Genomic DNA, 23253 nt, shown 5'->3' with positions numbered 1-23253 from the left:
CTGGATCTGCACCTTAAGTACTGTAACCTGCAAGTCTATGGACCAAGTGCTGGAAAGTGGGATTAAAAATGAGGGCTAGTTTCTTTTTCCATCTCTTTTCTGACTGGTGCAAGACGCGATGGGCTGAATGGTCTCTTTCTGCACTGTAACTTTTCTATGGTTCTGTGGAGCTGATTTTGCATGATCATGGTTGCAATGCTGGAGGAATTGACTTCAGTGAGGATGTTGGAGTTTGTTGATTGTATGACAGTACAGGATAGTAAGGGAAGGAAAGTCTGGAGAGCAGTATTTCCTCAATTTTACAGATGATATAGGAGTGACTCCATGATCTGGAGCATCCAGCATGGAACGCATATCAGGAAATTGGGGTTTTTACTTATTCTTTCACGGGATGTGGACATCGCTGACTAGGCCAGCACTTACTGCTCTTCCTAATTGCCTTTGGGAAGGTGGTGGTGAGCTGCCTTCTTGAACCTCTGCAGTCTATGTGGTGTAGGTACACCCACAGTACTGTCAGGGAGAGAGTTCCAGGATTTTGACCCATCAACAGTGAAGGAACAGCGATGCAGTTCCAAATCTGGATGCTGTATGGCTTTGAGGGGAACTTGCAGGTGGTGGTGTTCCCATGCTTCTGCTGCCCTTGTCCTTCTAAGTGGTAGAAGTCGTGGACTTGGAACATGCTGTCAAAGCAGCCTTGGTGAGTTGCTGCAGTGCATCTTGTAGGTGGTGCACACTGCTGCCATTGAATGTCTGTGCTGGAGGGAGTGAATGTTGAAAGTGGTGGATGGGGTGCCAATTAAGTGGGCTGCTTTATCCTGGAAGGCCTCAAGCTTCTTGAAAGTTATTGGAGCTGCACTCATCCAGGCAAGGGGAGGGTATTCCATCACACTCCTGATTTGTGCCTTGTAGATGGTCGACAGGCTTTGGGGAGTCAGGAGATGGGTTACACGCCACAGAATTCCCAGCCCCTGACCTGCTCTTGTAGCCACAGTATTTATATGACTGGCCTAGTTCAGTTTCTCACAAATGGTACCACCACCCAACCCCAGGATGTTGATAGTGGGAATTCAGCGATGGTAATGCTGTTGAATGTCAAGGGGAGATGGCTAGGTTCTCTCCTGTTGGAGATTGTCATTGCCTGGTGCTTGTGTGACATTAATGTTACTTGCCACTTATCAGCCCAAGCCTGAATGTTGTCCAGGTCTCGCTGCATATGGACATGGTCTGCTTCAATATCTGAGGAGTTGTGAATGTTGCTGAACACTGTAATCATCAGCGAACATCCCCACTTCTGACCTTATGATGGTGAGAAGGTCATTGATGAAGCAAATGAAGATGGCTGGGCCAAGGACACTACCCTGAGGAACTCATGCAGCAGTGTACACCCATTGGTAGGGGAAAAAAAATTAACTAAAGTTCAACTGAAGTTGATTTTGCAGAGGTGCCCATAATCTTACAGTCCACTTTAGCTAAGGGGATGGTGCCAGAGGACTAGTGAATTGTAAATGCTGCATCATTGTTCAAAAAAGGTGCAAGGATAAACCCAGCAACTACAAGCAGTCAATTCAACCTCGGTGATAGGAAAGCTTTTAGAAGCAATAATCCAGGACAAAACTAACAGCCACTTAAGACAAGTGTGGATTAACTAATTAAATCCTGTAAGGATTTGTTATCAAGTTGTACATAGGTAGCATCTTTAATGTAATAAATCATTCCAAGATGCTTCAGAGGAACGTTATAAAGTAAAGTTTGACATCAAGTCACATAACGTGAAATTAAGGTAGGTGATAAAAAGCTTGGTTGAAGAAGGTGATTAAGTTTTAGGAGTGTCTTAAAGGAAGAGAGATAGTTGTGTTGGAGAAATTTAGTAAGGGAATTACAAAGCTTAGGGCCAATGCTGCAAAAGCACAGCCGCCAATAGCTATAATAGCAGCTATAATTGGGAATGCACAAGAGGCCAGAATTAAGGAGCGCAAATATCTCAGAGGGTTGTGAGTCTGAAGGAAATTACAGGCCTATGGAGGGATTTGAAAACAAGGATGAGAATTTTAAACTCAAGATGTTGGTTGACCAGGAGCCAACGTAGGTCAGCAAACATAGGGGCAATAGGTGAACAGAACTTGATGCGAGTAAGGACATGGACAGCAGAGTTTTGGATAACCTCAAGTTTACGGAGTATAGTACGTGGAAGACCAGCCAGGGGTGCACTGGAACTAATGCATTAATGATGGTTTCAGCAGCAGATGAGCTGAGGCAGAACGAAGCCAGGTGGTGTTAAGTCAGTGGAAATAGGTGATCTTCATTACAGCGCAGATGTGTGATCGGAATCTTATCTCAGGGTCAACCAAGGTTGCGAACAATGTGCTGTCGTCTCAGGCAGGTGCCAGGGAAAGGGATGGAGTTGGTAACTAGGGAACAGTGTTTGGAGCATGGACCAAAGACAATGCCTTCAGTCTTCTCGATATTCAGCTGGAGGAAATTCCTGCTCATCCAGTACTAGGTGTTGGATAAGCAGTCTGATTAGCAAAGTGAAGAAGTCAAGAGGTGGTAGTGAGGTAAAACAGGGTGTTGGCAGTATACATGTAAAAACTAATGCTAGGCTTTCAGATGATGTCACTGAGGGGCAGCATGTAGATGAGAAATAGGAGGAGGCTAAGGAATCAATCCTTGGGGCACACCAGAGGTAATGGTGAGGGAACGGGAAGAAAAGCCATTGCACACTATACTCTGCCAATAATTAGCAAACTGTGTTGAACCAACTAGATTAAATTTTTTGATGAGGTAACAGAGAAAGTTAGCAAAGGTAATAGGCTGATATGGTATATAAGGACTTCCAAAGGTGTTTGGTAAAGCGTCATATAATACGCTTGTCAGCAAAGTTGAAGCCCATGGAATAAAAAGGACAATGGCAACAAAGTTGCCTGAGTGACAGGAAACAGAGTAATGGTGAATGGTTATTTTTCGGACTGATAGAAGTTATAGTAGGGTGCCTCCCATGGGTTGGTACTAGGACCACTGTTTTTCTTGATACATATTTATGACTTGGCTGTACAGGGCACAATTTCAAAATTTTCAGGTGACACAAAACATGTAAGTGCTGTGAACTGTGACGAGGATAGTGATAGACTTCAAAAGGACATAGACAGGCTGGTGGAATGGACGGCAGATGAAATTTAATGTAAAAAAGGGTGCAGTGATACATTTTGATTGTAAGAATGAAGAGAGACAATATAAACTAAAGGGTATAATTCTAAAGGTGGCACTGAGAAAGAGAGTCCTGGGGCATAAAAAAAGAAAAGGCTGGAAAAGCTCAATAGGTCTAGCAGTATCGGTGGAGAGAGAAATATAGTTTATGTTTCGCCTCCAATATGACTATACTTCAGAACCCTAGGGGTCCTAGAGGTATATGTGCAAAATTGACGAAGGTGGCAAGGCAAGTTCAGAAAGTGATTAAAAAGGTATATAGGATCCTGAACTTTATCAATCAAAGCATAGAGTGTAAAGCCAAGGAAGTGATGAATCTCTAGACACATTGGTTAGACCTCAACTAGAGCACTGTGTCCAATTCTGAGCATCACACTTTAGGAAGGATGTAGAGAGGTTCCAGAAAAAGTTTCAAGAGAATGGTTCCAGAGATGAGGGACTTCAGTTATATGGATATACTGCAAAAGCTGGGATTATTCTCTTTAGAGAAGAGAAGGTTGAGAGAAGATTTACTAGAGATGTTCAAAATCATGACGGGTCTAGACAGAGTATATTGAGAGAAACTGTTGCCATTGGTGAAGGGCCCAGAACCTGAAGATACAGATTTAAAGCGATTGGCAAGAGAATCAAAGGTGACATGAGAAAAAGCCTTTATTACACAGCAAGTGGTTAGGATCTGGTGTTTTCACCACTCATTTCTGCCTGAAAGGAGGCAGATTCAATCATGATTTTGTAAAGGGAATTGGATAAGCACCTGAAGAGAAAAGATGGCTACAGACAAAAGTTAGGGAATAGTGCTGGTTAAATTGCTTTTGCAGATAGCCAGCATGGGCTCTAATGCCAAAATGTCCTCCTTCCATGCTGTAACCATTCTATGACTCTATTCCATGATTCTATATGTTTACATCTACAAAACTGGGAACTATTTTGAGCAAAAAGTGCTTCCCCCAGGAGAGTTTAATTCCCCTTTAACAAAAATAATGTTAAAATAATCATCTGTGAGCCTATACCAGTTATCAGCTAAGGTTCTTGAATGGAACACTTGTGGTTGCTTTGATTGAACGTCATGCAAAGAAAAAATAAACATTGCTCAAGTGTTCCATTTTGATTTGTCACAATAATCAATATTTTGTTGAAAACTGCAGGAAACCGAATAAAGCAACATTATTGAAATGATGTCACCGCTTAATCTCTTTTCAGCATCAAGTTTTGCTCAAGCTTAATCCCAAAATTGTATTTTACTTTCAAAGGTTAAAAAGGTGTTTAATTTTACTTAATCTAAAATAACTACATTTAAAGACCATGATATGTTCATGAGTAGATAGGCATATCCTATAGCTGCATTCAGTTTTTCCTTTCCTGGTTATTTTTTGGCGGTATTATTACTTAACACTATTAAACAGAATTACACAGAATATACAGCACAGAAAATAGCTATTCGGCCAACTGGTCCATGCCAGGTTTTATACCAAGAGCCTCCTCCTGCTGTAATTACCTCTTTTTACCCCACCTCATTTCCATCTATTCCCTTCTCCTTCATGTATGTATCAAACGTCCTCAAAAATGCACCAATGTTACCTACTTCAGCCAGTGGCAGCAACCTCCACATTCTCATCACTTCCTACGTAAAGAGATTCCTACTCTGTTATTTATTTATATTAGTGGTTATTTTATATTGATGCTCCCCTGTTCTGGTCTCAGGCACAAGTTGAAATACCTTCCCCATGTCCAACGTACCAAATTCCTTCATTATTTTAAAGACCTCCAGCAGATCTCCTCTAAGTTTCTTTCCAGAGAAAAGAGCTTCAGCCTCCTAATCTTTTTAATAGTTGCGATCTCTCAATTCTGGTTTTAATTTTAATAATCTTTCCTACACTTTCTCCAATGTTTCAATAACCTTTTTTGTGGTCTATATAAATTTACCATTGCCTTTCTGCTTTTCAGTTATTATTTATTACTTTGTTTGACGCATGCATTTCTTTCGTAAAGCTGTCATTAAATCCTAAAGTAGCTTACATGCTGAGTTTGAATTTACATTCCACAGATTTTATGTAAAATCTTACAAAAATACATTTTCAATGAATTGATTTGCACTTTGGTAAACGCCTACACATGCAAAATAGAGTAGGTATAAACATAGCATTCATGAATCTAAATACAAGCAGTTCAGATGCTATTGATGTTAGTAGTTACAAAAGAGAAATTACCTTTGGTAATCCTGCTACATCCAGCCAGTTTTGATAAATAGCTTCCATGGACAGTCCTTGACTATGGTGAATGAAGCAAAAGGAGAAATCTTAGTAAAATGTCAACTGATATGAATAAAAAAAGAGTGGGAGAAATTCCTGAATTTTGTTTATAAAGAGAACTTGCTTGATCAGTGTGTTTTCAGTCCAATGTGGAAAGGAGTAGTGCTGGATCTAGTTCTGGGAAATGGATGAACCAAGTGGAACATGTTTCCAGTTCCAAAGAAGATTATTTCCAGCAGTTTCTGTTTACATTTACGTTGCAGAGGGGGAGCATTTAGGAAGCAGTTATCACAATAGTAAGTTTAGAATATTTCTGGAAAAAGACATAAAAAAAGAAAATCGAACGTGAAAATACTCAAAGGGCGGAGGGCTGATTTTCTTGAACTGAAAAGGGACCTGGCCAGTGGACTGACATCAGGGATGGCAGGTAAAACAGTAAAGGAGCAAAGGAAGGTCTCCAAAAAGGAGCCAGGTACAGACTAGACACATTCCCACAATAGGCAAAGGAATGGCATTCAAAGCTTGAGCTTCCTGGATGGCTAAAGATAAGTAGATTAAAAAGAAACAGATAAAGTAAGCATATGATAAATATCAGGCTCATAATTCTGTACAGAACAAAGTGGAATACAAAAAATACAAAGGAGAACTAAAAGAAGGATTGATTATCAAAAAGAGACTATCTGTAGTTTACTGGGTGGCATAAAATAGAACACAAAAATCTTTTAGAAACATATGAATAGTAAAAGGAAGGGTGGGGCCAATAAAGGAGATCTCCTTGTAGAGGCTGAGGGCATGGTTGATGTACTAAATGTGTATTTTTTATCTGTTTTCCCCAAAGAAGGGGATACTGCTAATGTCACAGTAATAGAGGAGATAGTAGAAAGATTGGATAGGATAAAAATAAAGAGATACTTAAAAAGTTGGCAACACTCAAAGTAGAAGTCACCTGACCTGGATGGGATACATTCAAAGTTACTAATAGGAAGCAAGGGCGGAAATTGAGGAGGCCCTGTCCACAATCTTCCAATCCTTCTTGGCTATGGCAGTGGGCTAGTGAACTATATTATTGTATTGTTGGGTTGGAGTGGTTTCAACAAGTTCCAATAAACACTGCTGGCTGCAAAATACCCTAACTTTTCTGTAACATATTTAGTCATGAGAACTTCCCACTCTAGCTTCTGACCATATTCGCTTTCCTCAAGTACCAGATCTCATGAGTGTATGTCACTTCCATCTATGACATCACAGGCTGTTACAGTTAACCGTTAATGGGACTTAACCTAACATACTCCTTTATACTACAAGGGCAGGGAGATTTCAAATCTTACACCCTTATTCAAAAAAAAGGAAGGGCTAAATACAGCAACTACCATCTAGTCAGCCTAACATCATTGTTGGGGAAATTTTGAGAGACAATAGTTCAGGAAAAAAATAATTGCTATTTGGTTAAATATGGGTTAATGAAGGAAAGTAATGTTTGTTGAAGACAAATCATGATGGATTAACATGATTGAACTTTGATGAAGTTATCAAGTGGGTGATGAGAGTAATGTTGTGAATATGTACTTTCAAAAGACATTTGATAAGTTATCATATAACAGACTTGTTAGCAAAATTGAAGCCCATGGGTTTTAAAGGGACAGTGCCTGCACATATTCAAAATGAGCTAAGTGGCAGAAAACAGAGAGAAGTGGCAAATGTTTGCTTTTCAGTTTGGAGAGAAATGTGCAGTTCCACCCTCAGTGGCTGATATTGGGACCATATCAACGTTCCCTCTAAGACGCGCAGCCATGCGGCTGCACTGCAACCCAGGCTGTTCACAAGTTGGTCCTTTTAAGTTATCAATCGTGCGCAGCCATGCAAAAAAAATGAAAGGGGCCATGCACTTAAACAAATTGCCTGAGAACTCAAGGAATTAGGTAAATTAGAAAGCAATAGACCACAGTTCCTTTGATATATATTAATGGCCTGAAATTAGGAATACAAGGAAAATTTCAAAGTTAGCAAATGACACATAACTCAGAAAAGTAGTAAACAGTGAGAAGGATAATAACAGACTTCAAGAGGATGTAGACTTTGAAATATGCAGACACATGGTAGATGAAGTTTAATGCAGAGAAGTGTGAAGGGATATGACAGGTTAAGTGAGTGGACAAAAAATTGGCAGATGGAATATAATGTGGGAAAATGTGAGGTTATGCACTTTGGCAGGAAGAATAGAGGAGCTAAATATTATTTAAATGGAGAAAGACTGCAGAAGGCTTCAGCACAGAGGGATTTGGGAGTCCTCATGCATGAATCCCAAAAAGCTAACATACAAGTTCAGCAGGTAATAGGGAAGACAAAATGGAATGTTGGCCTTTATTTCAAAGGGAATGAGTATAAAAGTAGGGAAGTCTTGCTAAAACTATACAAGGCACTAGTTAGACCACATCTAGAATGCTGTGAACAGTTTGGGTCCCCTTATCTAAGGAAAGATGTACTGACATAGGAGGCAGTCCAGAGAAGGTTCACTAAGTTGATCCCGGGTATGAAGGGGTTTTCTTATGAGGAGAGGTTGAGTAGGTTGGACCTGTACTCATTGGAGTTTAGAAGAATAAGAGGGGACCTTATTGCAACATATAATATTCTTAGGGGGTTTGACAGGCTTGACATCATGATGTTGAGAGGTTTTTTCCCCTTGTGGGAGAGTCGAGGACCAGAGGGCAAAATCTCAGAGTAAGGGGTCACCCATTTAAGACAGAGATGAGGAGGAATTTCTTCTCTCAGAGGGTAGTGAATCTGGAATTCTTTACCACAGATGGCGGTAGAGGTGGGCAGTTAAGTATATTCAAGGTTGAGATAGACAGATTTTTAATCAGTAAGGGAATCAAGGTCTATGGGGGAAAGGCAGGAAAGTGGAGTTGAGGATTATCAGATCAGCCATGATCTCATTGAATGGCAGAGCAGACTCGATGGGCCGAATGGCCTACTTATGCTCCTACGTTTTATGGTCTTATTTTGATAGGAAGAATGAGGTGAGGCAATATAAACTAAATAGTACAATTTTAAAGGGGATGCAAAAGAGAGAGGCCTTGGGTCTATGTACGTCTTTGAAAGTGACAGGGCAAGTTGAGAAGGCCGTTCAAAGGCACACAGGACCCTTGGCTTTATAAAGAGAGACAGAGTGTACAAAAGCAAGGAAGTTGTACTAAGCCTTTATAAAATGCTGGTTAGGCCCCAGCTGGAGTATTGTGTTCAATTTTGGACACCACACTTTCGGAAAGATGTCAAGGCTGAGACAGGGTGCAGAGGAGATTTACTAGAATGGTATTAGAGGTCAAAGATTTCAGTTACATGGGCAGGTTAGAGAAACTGGGGTTGCTATCCACAGAGCAGATAAAGTTAAGGGGAAATTTGATAGAGGAGTTCAAAGAAGAGCTTTGATAAAGTAAACAAGGAAAAGCAGTTTCTTTTAACAGAAAGGTTGGCAACCAGAGGACTGAGATCTAAAAGTTAATTAGCAAAAGAAACTGAGGCACAAAAGAAACCTTGAGCCTCTGTAATTGTCCAACAGTTTTAAGGTTCTCTCTGTTTTTTTGGATGGGAGTGGGGACTGCAGGGTGGATGAACAAACTGACCATGGCACCATGGTACGGGAAGCCATCCAATTGTGGGGAGCAAAAAGAAACTTAGTGGTAGCAGGGGACAGTATAGGAAGGGAAATTGACACTGTTCTCTATAGCAAAAAGCGAGAGTCCAGACGGCTTTGTTGCCTGCCCGGTGGCAAGGTTCAGGACATCTGCTCAGGGTTGGAAAGGAATTTGTAGTAGGAGGGGGTGGATCCAGTGGTTGTGGTCCATGTAGGGGCCAACGACATAGGCAGGATGAGGAAGGAGGCTCTGTATAGTCAGTATGATGAGCTAGGCACCAATTTAAGAAGCAGAACCTCAAAGTTTCTGGATTATTACCTGAGCCATGTGCAAATTGGCATAGGACAAATAAGATTAGAGAAATGAATGTGTGGCTCAAACACTGGTGTGGGAGAAGTGGGTTCCGGTTTGTGAGGCACTGGCACCAGTATTGGGGAAAGTGGGGTCTGTACCGTTGGGACGGTCTACACCTGAACCGTGCTGGGACTGGTGTTCTCGCAAGCCACATAACTAGGGAAGTAGAGAGGGTTTTAAACTGAATAGTGGGGGCAAGGGATCAAATTTGGGAAGATGTGGTAAACCAAAGAGTAGAGACAGGGCAAGAGAGACAGGTATTAATATGGGAAATGATAAACAGACTGCCACAGGAAGGGACAGAGAGTACAATTCTAAGAGTAAATCAGCAGAAAACGCTAGATACTACAAAAATAATAGGACAAAGTTAAAGGCTCTGTATCTAAACGCATGTAGCATTCGAAACAAAACAGATGAACTGATGCCGCAAGTAGAAAGGAATAAGTACAACCCAATAGCCATTACAGAACATGGCTATAGGGTGACATAATTTGGAACTTGAATATTGAAGGGAAAATGTTAGAAGCTATTATTAAAAATGTTACAGCAGGGCACTTAGAGTCAACATTGTTTTGTAAAGGGAAATTATGCTTTCCCAATTTATTGGCGTTCTTTGAAGGAGTCAAATGTGCTGTGGATAAAGAGGAATCGGTTGATGTACTGTATTTAGATTTCCAGAAGGCATTTGCTAAAATGGCACATCAAAGGCTATTGCAGAAAATAAAAGCTCATGGTGTAGGGGGTAACATATTAGCATTGATAGAAGATTGGCTAGTTAACAGGAGGCGGAGAGTTGGCATAAATGGGTCTTTTTCTGGTTGGCAGGATGTAACAAGTGATGTGCCACAGGGATCTGTGCTGAGGCCTCAACTTTTTACAATTTATATAAAAGACTTGGATGAAGGGGCCGAAGGAATGGTGGCTAAATTTGCTGAGAAAACAAAGATAGGTAGGAAAGTAAATTGTGAAGAGGATGTAAGGAGGCTACAGAGTGACATAGATAGGTTAAGTGAGTGGGCAAAGGTCTGGCAAATGGGTTATAATGTGCACAAATGTGAAATCATTCATTTTGGCAAGAAGAATGAAGAAGAAGCTTATTATCTAAATGGTGAGAAATTGCAGAGCTCTGAGATTCAGAGGGATCTGGGTGTCCTAGTGCATGAATCACAAAAGATTAGTATGCAAGTACAGCAGGTAATTAGGAAAGCTGATAAAATGTTATCATTTATTGTGAGGGGTATTGGTTACAAAAGTAGGGAGGTTATACTTCAGTTGTACAGGGTATTGGTGAGACGACATCTGGAGTATGTACTGGTCTCCTTATTTAAAGAAAGATGTAAATGTGATAGAAGCAGTTCAGAGAAGGTTTACTAGACTAATACCAGGAATGGACAGGTTGTCTTGTGAGGAAAGGTTGGACAGGTTAGGCTTGTACCAACTGGAATTTAGAAGAGTAAGAGGCGACTTAATTGAAATCTTTAAGATCCTGAGGGGTCTTGACAGAGTGGATGTGGAGGGGATGTTTCCTCTTGTGGGAGAATCTAGAACTACGGGTCACAGTCTAAAAATAAGGGGTCACTCATTTAAGACAGAGATGAGGAGAAATTTCTTCTCTCAGAGTTGAGAGTCTTTGGAACTCTCTTCCTCAAAAGGCAGTGGAAGCAGAGTCTTTGAATGTTTTTAAGGCAGAGCTAGATAGATTCTTGAGTAACAAGGGGCTGAAAGATTACTGGGGATGGGCAGAAATGTGGGATTGAGGTTACATTCAGATCAGCCATGATCTTATTGAATGGCGGTGCAGGCTCAAGGGGCCTGGTGACCTACTCCTGCTCCCGATTCATATGTTCATGTATTCACGTGAAGAAAAAATGTTTTACATAGCAAGTTATGATGATCTGGAATGCAGGACCAGAAAGGAAAATGGAAGCAAACCCACAAAAACTTTCAAAACGGAATTAGATGATTGTTTGCAGGGGAAACATTTCTGGGCTATAGGGAGAAGCAACAAAGTGGGACTAATTGGATAGCTTTTCCAAAGAGCTGGCACAGGCACGATGGACCAAACAGCCTCCTTCTGTGTTGTGTCATTCTATGAATTTATGAAAATACAATGCAAATAAATCAAAACAAATGCCACCAAAATTATTTTATTATTCGAGAAGATTAATTTGTTGTTTGCTAAACAATAAATGAATATTAACAAAAAGGCACTACAATGATTGTACAGGCTTCTTCCTCAATTTCTGTAATTCCCCTCAAGTATGATTTGTTCCCTTCCCAATGCCTTCCCCTGAGCATCAAGTCTTAATTGTGCAAAACAAAATGTCTTTTTTACATACCTTCTTAGTTCTGAAAACTTCTCCATAAACACGTGCAGAAAATCCTAATTTTGAAATAATAACAACTGTGACAAACAGAAATTACAATCCAGCAACTCATACTACAAGGAAAAAATTACTGTTTTAACAGTTACTAATGCAGTTATTTCAGGGTGTTTTGATCTGTACTCACTTGGCCTTCACACTGTATATAAGCAGGTGAGGTATATATGTACTAATATAATGCTCTTTGTGTGTGAAACAAGCAAGAGGTAAGTTCTCTATCCAACACCACGGAGTTCTCAATTTTGATTAAAGCGTCATGAAAAATGGTTTAAGAGCAGGCTAGACATTTTTCTATGGCCAGGATTTTCGGCTCGGTGAGCGGGGGCGGGTCCCACCTGCCAAGGCGTAAAATGACGCAGGGTGACGTTGGGCGTGCATCCCAATGTCACCGCGCATCATTTAGATTTTCAGTTCAGCGGGCGCGCCTATTAAGGCCATTTAAATATCAATTAAAGTAATAAACTGAGCTGCCCATCTAACCTTAAGGTTGGCGGGCAGGCGAAGAGCCCAGGCGGCCTTCGCATTTTTCATGGAACTTCATCCATGGGCGGGATGGGGTTTCATGAGGGGTTTATAAATTAAATATATTTTTTCATTAATGTTCCTTGACATGTACCAGCTCATGTGATACTATCACATGAGTGGACATGTCTTAAAATATTTTCTTTTCTTTATTTAAATTTTTAAATCTGAAACTAATCTGTGCCTCAGGGAAATTTCTGCACTCTTTCGCGCGCATGCACGAAAGAGCGCAGGCCCCGACTCAGGGAATCCTCACCCACACAGGGAGCACACAGCGCTTCCAGGCACACGTCACGCTGGGCGGGCCTTAATTCGTCCACCCACAGAAAATGGCAGCGCGGACCCAATCGGGGGCGCCGATTGGGTTCGTGCTCAATCCCGCTCGCCCCCGCACAAGTTGGGGGGCGAATTCTCCCCTATGTGTAAAGCATCACTGCTATTTTTGTTAATTTATCTGTTATTTAAGTGCTTTGGTGATTAGTCATTGCATGTCTTATACTTGCAGATTTGGGCTGCTGCAAAAGACATTTATAAACAAACATTCTCCCCGATGTGTAAAGCATCACTGCTATTTTTGTTAATTTATCTGTTATTTAAGTGCTATAGTGATTAGTCATTGTATGTCTTATACTTGCAGAATTGGGCTGCTGCAAAAGACATCTATAAACAAACAATTCTCAAAACATAACTCACCTGGGAAAGTATCAGTTGCCCATGAAATCTCTCCACAAATAGCCTGAAAAACTTCAGAAATTGTTTTTGTCCAACTTCGTTCTCAAGGTAATGAAGAACAAAATAACCCTATGAACAAAAGGGATCACAAGATGAAATAAATTCTTAATTGTGACAGATGAATAACAGGGATATAACTTCATTACATGCAGTTTTAAATGCCTATTACTTAAGTATCAGATAAAATTTTAACACACCAAACAGAATCCCGTCACCAGTTTAATTCTTGTATATAGTTATCCCTTATATAGTTCTACTGAAAGGACTGAACAATTACATTTTCTTTTTGGCAACTGTTTAAAAATATCATTAACACCTACTTAGCACGGTGCCTTTGATGCCACGAGCAAATCTTGCATCTGCTCTAATCCAGTTTATTCTCCTCATAATATAAAATGTACAAATTCTACATTTCACTAAATCCAGCATTAAGAAGCTGCAACTTGTCAGAAAATTCAAAATGGAATTAATTCTGAGGAACATCTAAGGATTTACCAAGAGCCTCTTCATTGCCACATGGTCACTATCAAATAACGATGTGATACATGCATGCTAAAGTAATGTAATTAGGTCAATGGATATGCTGATGCAAATATGTGTTTTAATAAAAATTTAGTTCTTCAAATACAAAATAAAAAATGAAATGCCACATTCGTTCACATGAACCAACTAGACTAAAATATTTCAGTTTGACATAACCCCAAAATGGCAGCCCTTTCTTATAGCAAAAGTACAGGAAGCAGCAAATAGACAAGACAGAATAGTAAGTAAATGCAACAAAATATTGATCAAAGATGACAGAATTGGACCAAACTCTTCAATGATACATTTTCTGCATAAAAATATATTATATCAAAATTTCTCTCAAAGGCTAAAATACAACAGAACACTTCCTCATATAGAAGGCAAAACAGCTGTAGGTTATTCCAAAATATCCCATATGTAATGTGTGGGCAACATAAACACTTTTGTGCTGGATGCAGGCAATAGGTGGGGACATTGCAATTGATCACAGGGTATCTTGGTTATAAAGGAGGGTGCTAAAATAGTCATGGTGCCCATTTGCCCATTTTTGATTGTATAGGAAGCAGAATAGGCCATTCAGCCCCTCAAGCTTGATCTACCATTCAATAGGATTATGGCTGATATGCACCTCAATTCCATCTCCTGGTAATTTTTCCATATCTATTGATAAGCTTACATAACAAAAGTCTATCTGTAATAGTCTTGAAAATTTCAATTGATCCAACAACCACAGCCTTTTGGGGGATTGAGTTCGACAATCCAACAAGCCATGTTCAAAAACAAACATCAGGGTAGAAAAGGACTTCGATATGATCTTTTCCATGGGTCTGCTAACATGTACCATTTTGATCCCCAACTGAAGGATGAACACTCGAGTGAGTTATTGCAGTCAATGCCCATGGAATATACCCAAGTCAGCACCTTTAAGGTAGCTGGGCAGAATTATTTTTCTTAATATATAATGAAGTTCTTACCTTTATATAATGGACTTGCATAAAGATTTTTCCTGGATTTAGACCATGTTTGACAATTGTTGCACCAGAGTCACTCACTTCACCGGTATTCTCTTTGTTAGGCCTGTAACATTAAAACAGTCCCACAAAAAGATCACAAAGCTATCAATGCCTCAGAAATCTACAAATTGTGTAAGGAATATATCTTATTATTTCTGTTGGACTGTTGTAAAGAATATATCTTTTTATTTTCTGTTGGACTGTGTATTAGAATTATAATGGCTGCAGTTTAAATGACATGTCCAATGGAACAGGATCAGTGATATATACAATGTTGCAGTCCTGGAACAGAGTGTGCCATGAAAGACAGGATGGTGCCAGAAAGGAGTCTTGGAGCAAGGGAGCTGCCTAACAACAGCATTTTAATTGGCTCCTCACCAGGTGACCAGGTTTTTGTGTGAAAGCAATGGAGCAGAAAGCTCCTGGCCTGCAAAGAGAAAACAACTAAAATCTCTTTTAGTTTTAGGAATGGGAGATTCTATTAGAGCATTCACTTTTGCTGTTTTTGACGACACTTACCCTTGTCCAACGAATTAGCCTAGGTAAGTTACCTTGCTTTTGCAAATTCGCTTTTGGCCAGATTTATGACTAAGCCAGCTAACTGCAATTGCTTAAACAGATCCTCTAATTGCTTTATATGTTCCTCCCATGTGTTACTATATATTACAACATTATCTAAATAAACCACACAGTTAGGTACTTTAGCTACGGCTTGATTCATAAGTCGCTGAAGTGTAGCTGGGGTAATTTTAAACCCAAATGGCATGACAAGACATTGATGTAACCCACTTGGTGTAACAAAGGATATTCCTTTAGCCCTTGATGTTAATGGCACTTGCCACTACCCCTTCAATAGGTAAATTTTAGAAAGAAGTGAGCCACTACCAACCCTATCGATGCAATCTTCTAACCGAGGAATTGGGTATGAAACTGTCCTCGTTGCTACATTCACTTTCCAGTAGTCTATACAAAATCTAGTGGATCCATCCAGCTTAGGAACTAGCACTAGCAGTGAACTCCAGCCACTTTGGCTAAATTCAATCAATTGATGGTCCAGTATATATCGGATCCCTGTTTCTAACTGAGTTTGTTTTTCTGGGCTCAACCGATATGATGTTGTTTTATCAGCACTGAGTCTCCTATGTCCACATCATGTTTAGCTAATGTAGTACATCCAGTAGTAAATTCCCTTATACTTCCTAAGTAACCTTATTAGATCTTTCCTTGGTCCTTCCTCTAAATATCAGAACACAGTTTCTAAATGTTGCGGTATTGTCGTATTGGCTAGTCAAATTGTAGGAGGTTCGCTTTGGGCACTGTCTACTTCTCCTTCTACTGTCATCCTCCATTACTCCTACTACCTGGTACACTTGCTCTGGCTTATCATCTTCCCTGCAATGATACTGCCTTAGCATGTTTATGTGACATAACCGTTTGTTCTTCCTATGCTCAGAAGTATCTATCAAATAAGTCACCTTACTAACTCTCCTAGCTATCTTGTAGGGGCCACTGAATTTCACTTTACCTGCAAAGGTAATAATACCAATACTTCATCTCCTGCTTGAAATGTTCTAGTTGTAGCATGTTTGTCTGCCCATTCTTTAATTTTGGCCTGAGAAATTTTTAAGTGCTCTCATGCTACTTTACATGCTCCTAAGAGTCTAGAAACTTGGACGCGTAATCCAATATAGAGGATTCGTCTTTCTGCTTGAGGAACTATTCCTAAATCACTTTTAATGGGCCTCTTATTTCATGGCCATAGATCAATTCAAATGAACTAAATTTAGTAGATTCATTCAGAGAATCTCTGGTAGCAAATAGTAAGAAATCAAATCCTTTGTCCCAGTCCTTTGGGTATTCATGGAAATAGGTCTTAATCATGCTTTTGAGAGTCTGATGGTATCTCTCTAAAGCTCCCTGTGTCTGTGGATGATAGATGGTAGGCTCTACTTGTTTGATACCCAAATTGCTGATTATATCCTGGAAAACTTTAGAACCTTGGTCAGATTGTATTTCAATTGGTAGGCCATAACAAGTGAAAAACTGAGTCAACTTTCTCACTACCACCGTGATTGTCCTTAAAAGAATAGCTTCTGGAAATCGGGTTGTCATATCCATGATTGTAAGGATATATTGATGTCCTGCTTTCATTTTGGGTAATGGTCCTACACAATCTACTAATACCCGACTGAATGGTTCATCAAAAACTGGTCTGGGTATTAAAGGTGCTGGTTTGATTAAAGGTTAAGGGTTGATTGCATGCTGAGGTTTACAGACGACCTGACATGTGTGACATGTTTTACAAAATTGCACCACGTCCTTATGAAGTCTTGCCCAGGTAAAATGCCTGTTTATCGATGCTTGGGTTTTCCATATACCTAAATGTCCTACCATAGGGATTTCATGTGCTACTCACAATATCTCATTAAGATATTTAGACAGTACCACTATCTGATGAACAATCGCCCATTCCTCATCCGCAGGTCGGTGAGGGTGTTACCACTTCCTCATCAGAACTCCGTTTTTAATGTAATAGCATTCTGGAATTCCCTCTGCCTCAACTTCAGTGTGAGCTGACTGTGCTAACTTGTTTAACTCTGGGTCTGCTTTCTGAGCTCAATTAATGAAGACATGTCAAACACTTCCTTTGAATTATCCTCATCCTTAAAGAAAGTTTCAGCTACTCTAACATCTGCTCATGGTATTACATTAACTTCTAGTGATGGACTTTGTTTAGCCATTGCTCTGGACACCACACAAGATGGAAAAACACCAGAGACTTGTTCTTGTAACTGCTCCATCCCTTTTGCCTCTCTCGGGCTTCCCGTAATTATGAGCGAAGCTATAACCTTCACTCCTGTCAATTCATTCCCCAGGAGTAAATCAACTCCATCCACGGCTAATTTGTTAACCACTCCTACAACCACTGATCCAGACAACAAATCATACTCCAATTGCACTTTGTACAATGAAACCGGGATATACTCTTCACTTATCCCATTTACCAATGCTTTATCTTTCATTGAACTCTCTGGAGAAAAAAACTAGGTCCTTGTCCAGCAAAAGAGTTTGAGGAGCTCCTGTGTCCCTTAACATAGTTATGGGTTTAGCTGCATCATTTGATGAAAACGCAGTTATCTTCCCTTTAGACAAAAGCCCATTTCATCTAGCTTATTCACTTCACTTGCATTCACAACTGTGTTTACTTCCAGACCCTTATTTGTAGTTAAATTTGATCCAGAATCACAGAATCTTAACAGCACAGAAGGGGGCCATTCAGCCCATCATGTATGCACCGCCTCTTCGAATGAGCATTATGACCTAGTGCCATTACCCTGCCTTTTCCCCATATCCTTGCACATGGTTTCTATTCAAATAATCATGAAATGTCCTCCTGAATGTCTCGGTTAAACCTGCCTCCACCACACTTCCATGCAGTGCATTCCAGACCTGAACCACTCATTGTGTGAAAAAGTTTTTCCTCACGTCACACTTGTTTCTTTTGCAAATCACTAAATCCGTGCCCTCTCTTTCTTGATCCGTTTACGAGTAGGAACAGCTTCTCCCTATCTACTCTGTCCAGCCCCCTCATGATTTTGAACATCTCTATGAAATCTCCTCTCAGCCTTCCTCTCTCCAAGACATTTCCTTTTTGAGTTCCCTTTTCAGACTCACTCTTACGAACTCCAATAAGTCCCAAGGGCTTCTCTCTAAACTTCCAGCATTCTGAACAAATGTGTCTCACTTTGTTACAATGGAAACACTTAGGCCTTCAAGTTTCACCTCCAACCTCAGTACCTTCCTTCCCGATCTTGGGAGGAGATTTCAAGGTATTCCCAACTATCCATTCTTTATCCTGGCTACTTGCCTTCCATTCACTCTCCCATTTTCTAACCTTTTCAAATTTATGGGGGTGATGGAAAAAAGGTTTAGTTTTAGGGGTCAGCTCATAATCATCAGCCATTACTGCTGCCTGTCTAGCAGTTTCAACATGGGTTCTTATTACAGAAGATAGTGAGTTTTTAAATTCTTGCAAGAGAATGGTCTCTCTGAGAGCTTTATAGGTAGTTTCAACTCCTAATGCTCGTATCCACCTGTCAAAACTATTTTGCTTAATCCTTTCAATTTCAATGTAGGTTCTCCCAGGCTGTTACCTTAAATTACAAAACTTTTGTCTGTATGCTTCAGGGACCAACTCATATGCACTCAAAAAGGCCTTTTTCATCATAATCCCTAGAAACCTCCTCTGACAGTGAAGCATAAATTTCCTGTGCTCTACCTGTCAATTTGCTCTGCATGGGCAATGTCCAGTTTTCCTTTGGCCAATTCATCTGTTTATCTACCTTCTCAAATGAAATAAAGAATGCTTCAACATCTCTTTCCTCAAACCTCAGAAGAGCTTGTACAAATTTAAACATCTCCCCACTAGCTTTTTAGTTAAAGATTTTCTCATCATTAGAACTTTCTTCAGCATCTGATGTCTCCTTTTTAAAACCCAGCTTTTTAATCCAGTATTCTCTGTCTCTTTCCTTCATTCTCTCTTCCATTGCTAACTTTTCCCTTTGGAGATCAAGTTTCTGCATTTCTAATTCCCTTTCTTGTTTCCTTTCTCTCTCCTGCCTTTCCGCCTGTTCCCTTTGGAATGCCCTTTTTCTTTACTTTTCTGCTGCCTCTAATTCCAATGTTTTTTATTTGGAATTGAAGTTGAGCCCATTCCAATGAACCACGCCTTGGAGAACTCGGTCTCTCGGGTATTCCTACCAATTTCAAATGCTGTGCCATCTCTTCAATTATCTCTGCGTTCCGAGCTCTGGCAGGCAACCCTACTCTTAATTTACTCTTAATTCAATTAACCTGGCTTTTGGGATCCCTTGTAAAATCATCAAGGACATCTATTCCACTTGCAGGAAAGTTTTAGCAGTTTCCAGTGCCATCTTATTTTTGATAGTTCAAACCTGGTGTTTCCTTTTAGCTTTTATTACTTACCAAATCTACACCCAAATCATCATTGTCTTTTGTTCCAAACTATCCCGGATGAGCCCCAAACCTTGTCATGACTCACTGGGGTAGTGTGCTGCAATATCAAGCCCCACTGTTCCCCGAGCTGAGACAAATGTGAAAAGTTTGACCAAATCAACAGATTGCCCCAATTCTACCTAACTGTTTAATGTAGGTTAACAGAATACAAGCACCAGGTTTGTAAACTTAATAAGTAAATAGCTGTTTATTGAACAAATTGTCTTTAACTAGTGGCAAAAGAAAGAAATATAAACTGCTAACTTCTAACACTATAACTTAAACTCTACCCCCTTCTTAAATCCCTATATACACACACACACACACAACATGGATTTTAAGGGTGAATAAAACAGTTTAATAGCACAAATCCGGAGTACAGGAATCGATGGGTTGATTTTGACCGATGTCCTCCAAACTCCTTTCAGTTCTTGTTGATGGCAGATGGTGGTCTTCCAGCACTTTCAGTATTTAGTTCACTGGTTGAGAACTTGCTTTTCAATGTTAACAGTGCTTTTCACAGAGTTTCCTCAGAGACAGAGCATTTTATAGAGATGCGAAGAAAAGAGATTTTAGATATTTTCTCTTTGCAGGCCAGGAGCTTTCTGCTTCACTGCTTTCACACAAAAACCTGGTCACGTGGTCAGGAGCCAATTAAAATGCTATTGTCAGGCAGCTCCCTTGGTCCAGGAGTACTTTCTGGCACCATCCTGCCTTTCATGGCACACTCTATTCCAGGACTGCAACATTGTATATATCTCTCATCCTGTTCCAGTGATCATACCCTTTAAACTACAGCCATTGTAAGTCTAATCCATAGTCCAACAGAAAATAAAAGGGTATATCCTTTACAACAGTCCACCAGGAATAAAAAGATATGTTCCTTACAATTGTAGAAAGGTTAAGCATCATATATATTCAGAGTGATTCTGGCAGACTAATGTTGAATGTGTAGCCTCATGGGGTAGATTCCCCAGTCTTGACGTCTAGTGGGAAATGACTAGTAGGAAATCGCTAGGGGCAAATGCAAAGCTAAAACAATTTTCTAGGATGAACTGATTAGAATCATGGAATAGTGCAGCACAAGAGGCCATCATTCAGCCCATCAGTTTTGTGTTAGCACTTTCAAGGAACAATCCAGTTAGCCCCACTCGCTGGTTCTTTCGACAATTCCCTGCATCTTTTTCTTCTTATGCATCCAATTCCCTTTTGAAATGTATCCACCATCCTACCAGGCAGTGCATTCCAAATCCAAATCACACGCTGCATGAAAAGATTCTCATGGTGCCCCTTTTGTCAATCACTTTAAATCTGTGCCCTCTGGGAATCAACCCTCCTGCTATTGGAAACCTCTTTATTTTCTCTGTCCAAACTGTTCATTATTTTAAACATCTCCATGAAATCTCCTCTTAGCTTTCTCTGTTCCAAGGAGAACAAACCCAGCTTCTCAAATCTATCCAAATAACTGCAATCCCTCAACCCTGGGAACACTGTCAATTATCTCTTCTGTACTCTCTCCATAGCCTTCCTGAAGTGTGGTGCTCAAAATTGAGCACAATACTCCAGCTGTGGCTAAACTAATGTTTTATATATATTTAGCACAACTTACTGTTTTTTGTATTCTTTGCCTCTATTTATAAAGCCCATGATCCAATATACTTTAATAGCTACTCTGTTAACCTGTCCTGTCACCTTCAAAGATTTGTGCACAACCACCCCCAGGTCTTTGTTCTTGTACCACCATTAAAATTGTACCATCTGGCATGTTGTTGGGCCCATATGATATGTAAACAAATCCAAAACTTTATTCTTTCCCGTGTTTAAAAAAAGGGCTGCTATAAGTCACATGTGACCTGACAACTAGCCCTGTGTTCTGGGAACTACCACCAAGAGTTCAAGAACAAAATAATTCTTCTCTCAGCCTGCGGAATTTCACCTCATTGTACAGGCCCCTTGTAATCAATGAAAGCAGGGTAAGTGCAGATGATCTAGCTCCCCAACCTGAACTATCATCAAAGAGAAAGATCGAAACTCATTATACCAGAAGAGATGCTAATAACTACCTCATCTCTCTCCTAAGGAAGAATAATGAAATTCTGGCCGGAAGCACAGAAACTGATTGTTAAGCTACAATTAATCATTAATGGGCTATGTCACATGACCAAAGCCTCTGGCCTTTTGGGCAGTTTTAACATTACATCTTGTGCCTCACAGGCAGTCTGCAGTTTAACATCCAACCGGTGAACCCCCCATCCCCCCCAAGAAGCAGAACTCCAGGCAGAACAGCAGCCTGTTCAATGAGCCTGTCCCCGCTGCAAGATTTCCTACCATCGCCTGCAGAACCGACCAGTTTCTGTGTACCTACTTCATCTTGTAGTATCAGCACCAACTGTAAAGCCAACTCAACAACTCCAGTCTTCAGTCTGCTGAATTTGAGCTCCTACATGAAAGAATTCCTCATTGAACTCTGACTCTGGAAATCACGTGAATTAATATTCATTTCTTGTACTCTTACTCCACATAGTTGTACAACTCTCTTTTCTATTCCCCCTTACTATACTTGTGTGTAGTGGAGTGGGAAGTTGCAAACATTCCTCCCCCAGGTTTTGAATGTGAAATAAACTAACCTGAGTTAATCATAATGTCAGTTTGCTGTGGGTTATTAGTGCCTGGATCATACAAATTGAGGAAAACATGCCATCACATACTTTAAAAATAATTCAAAACACCTTCTGCTTACGGACAGGTGGTGAGAGGAAATAAGTACAGTTTGCTTGTCTCTCTCCGTCTGTAGCAATGTACTGTCTCTCCTCATTCTTCTAACCAAAATGTATCAACTCAAACTTTTTTATGCTGAATGTCATCTGTCCTGCGTCCATCTATTCCAGCAGCCTACGTCTTCTTGAATTCTTTTATTATCATCCTCAGTGTTGACTGTACTTCCAAGTTTTGTGTCATTTGCAAATTTCAAAATAGTACACTGTACCCCAACAGCCTTTCACCACAACTCTCTGTTTTCTGGTCCTTAGCCAATTTTGAATCCATTCTACCACTGTCCCTTTTAGCCCAAGAGATTCAATTTTGCTAACCAGTCTATCAAATATCTTTTGAAAGTCCATGTACACAAAATCAACTGCATTGCCCCAAAACAAAAACAGAATTACCTGGAAAAACTCAGCAGGTCTAGCAGCATCGGTGGAGAAGAGTTGACGTTTCGAGTCATCTTTTCTTTTCCGCCGATGCTGCCAGACCTGCTGAGTTTTTCCAGGTAATTCTGTTTTTGTTTTGGATTTCCAGCATCCGCAGTAGTTTTTTGTTTTTACCTTTGCATTGCCCCAATCCACCTCTCTGTTACCCCATCAAAAAACTTAATCAAGTTAATCAAATGCAATTTATCCTCAGCAAATCTTTGCGAGCTCTCCTTTAGTAGTCCATGCCTGTCCAAATGTCCATGATTTTTCTCCGAATTATTGTTTCTAAAAGGTCTCCCCATCAAATGTTAAACTGACTAATTTATAATTGCCAGGATTATCCTTCTCCCTTTTGTTGAACAAGGATATAACATCTGTAATCCTCCAGGTCATTGGCATCACCCTTTATCGAAGGAGGATTGGGTGCTTGT

At 40.1% G+C, this 23253-nt stretch overlaps 1 protein-coding gene across 7 annotated transcripts in view; it reads right to left on the bottom strand.

Annotated features, from left to right (window-relative positions):
* Positions 1–23253, bottom strand: part of aopep (aminopeptidase O (putative)) — a 339483-nt gene that overhangs the window by 180104 nt on the left and 136126 nt on the right. For 6 of the 7 annotated variants that reach the window (XR_013580231.1, XR_013580232.1, XM_078568338.1 and 3 more), the window contains 4 exons: positions 14577–14679; positions 13039–13146; positions 11779–11822; positions 5412–5472 (listed from right to left, as the gene is read on the bottom strand). Coding sequence is in view for 5 of the 7 variants with exons in the window: in XM_078568338.1 (XP_078424464.1) it covers positions 5412–5472; positions 11779–11822; positions 13039–13146; positions 14577–14679 (316 nt within the window). In the remaining 2 variants the exon portion in view is untranslated. The remainder of the gene's footprint in view (positions 1–5411; positions 5473–11778; positions 11823–13038; positions 13147–14576; positions 14680–23253) is intronic. The other variant, XM_078568374.1, reaches the window with a different exon arrangement.

This window comes from Cetorhinus maximus, chromosome 2 (genome assembly GCF_964194155.1).
Source record: "Cetorhinus maximus chromosome 2, sCetMax3.hap1.1, whole genome shotgun sequence".
In the NCBI taxonomy this organism is placed as follows: domain Eukaryota; kingdom Metazoa; phylum Chordata; class Chondrichthyes; order Lamniformes; family Cetorhinidae; genus Cetorhinus; species Cetorhinus maximus.
The sequence above is the reverse complement of the archived record's forward strand: the minus strand, read 5'-3'. Positions and strand labels throughout refer to the sequence as shown.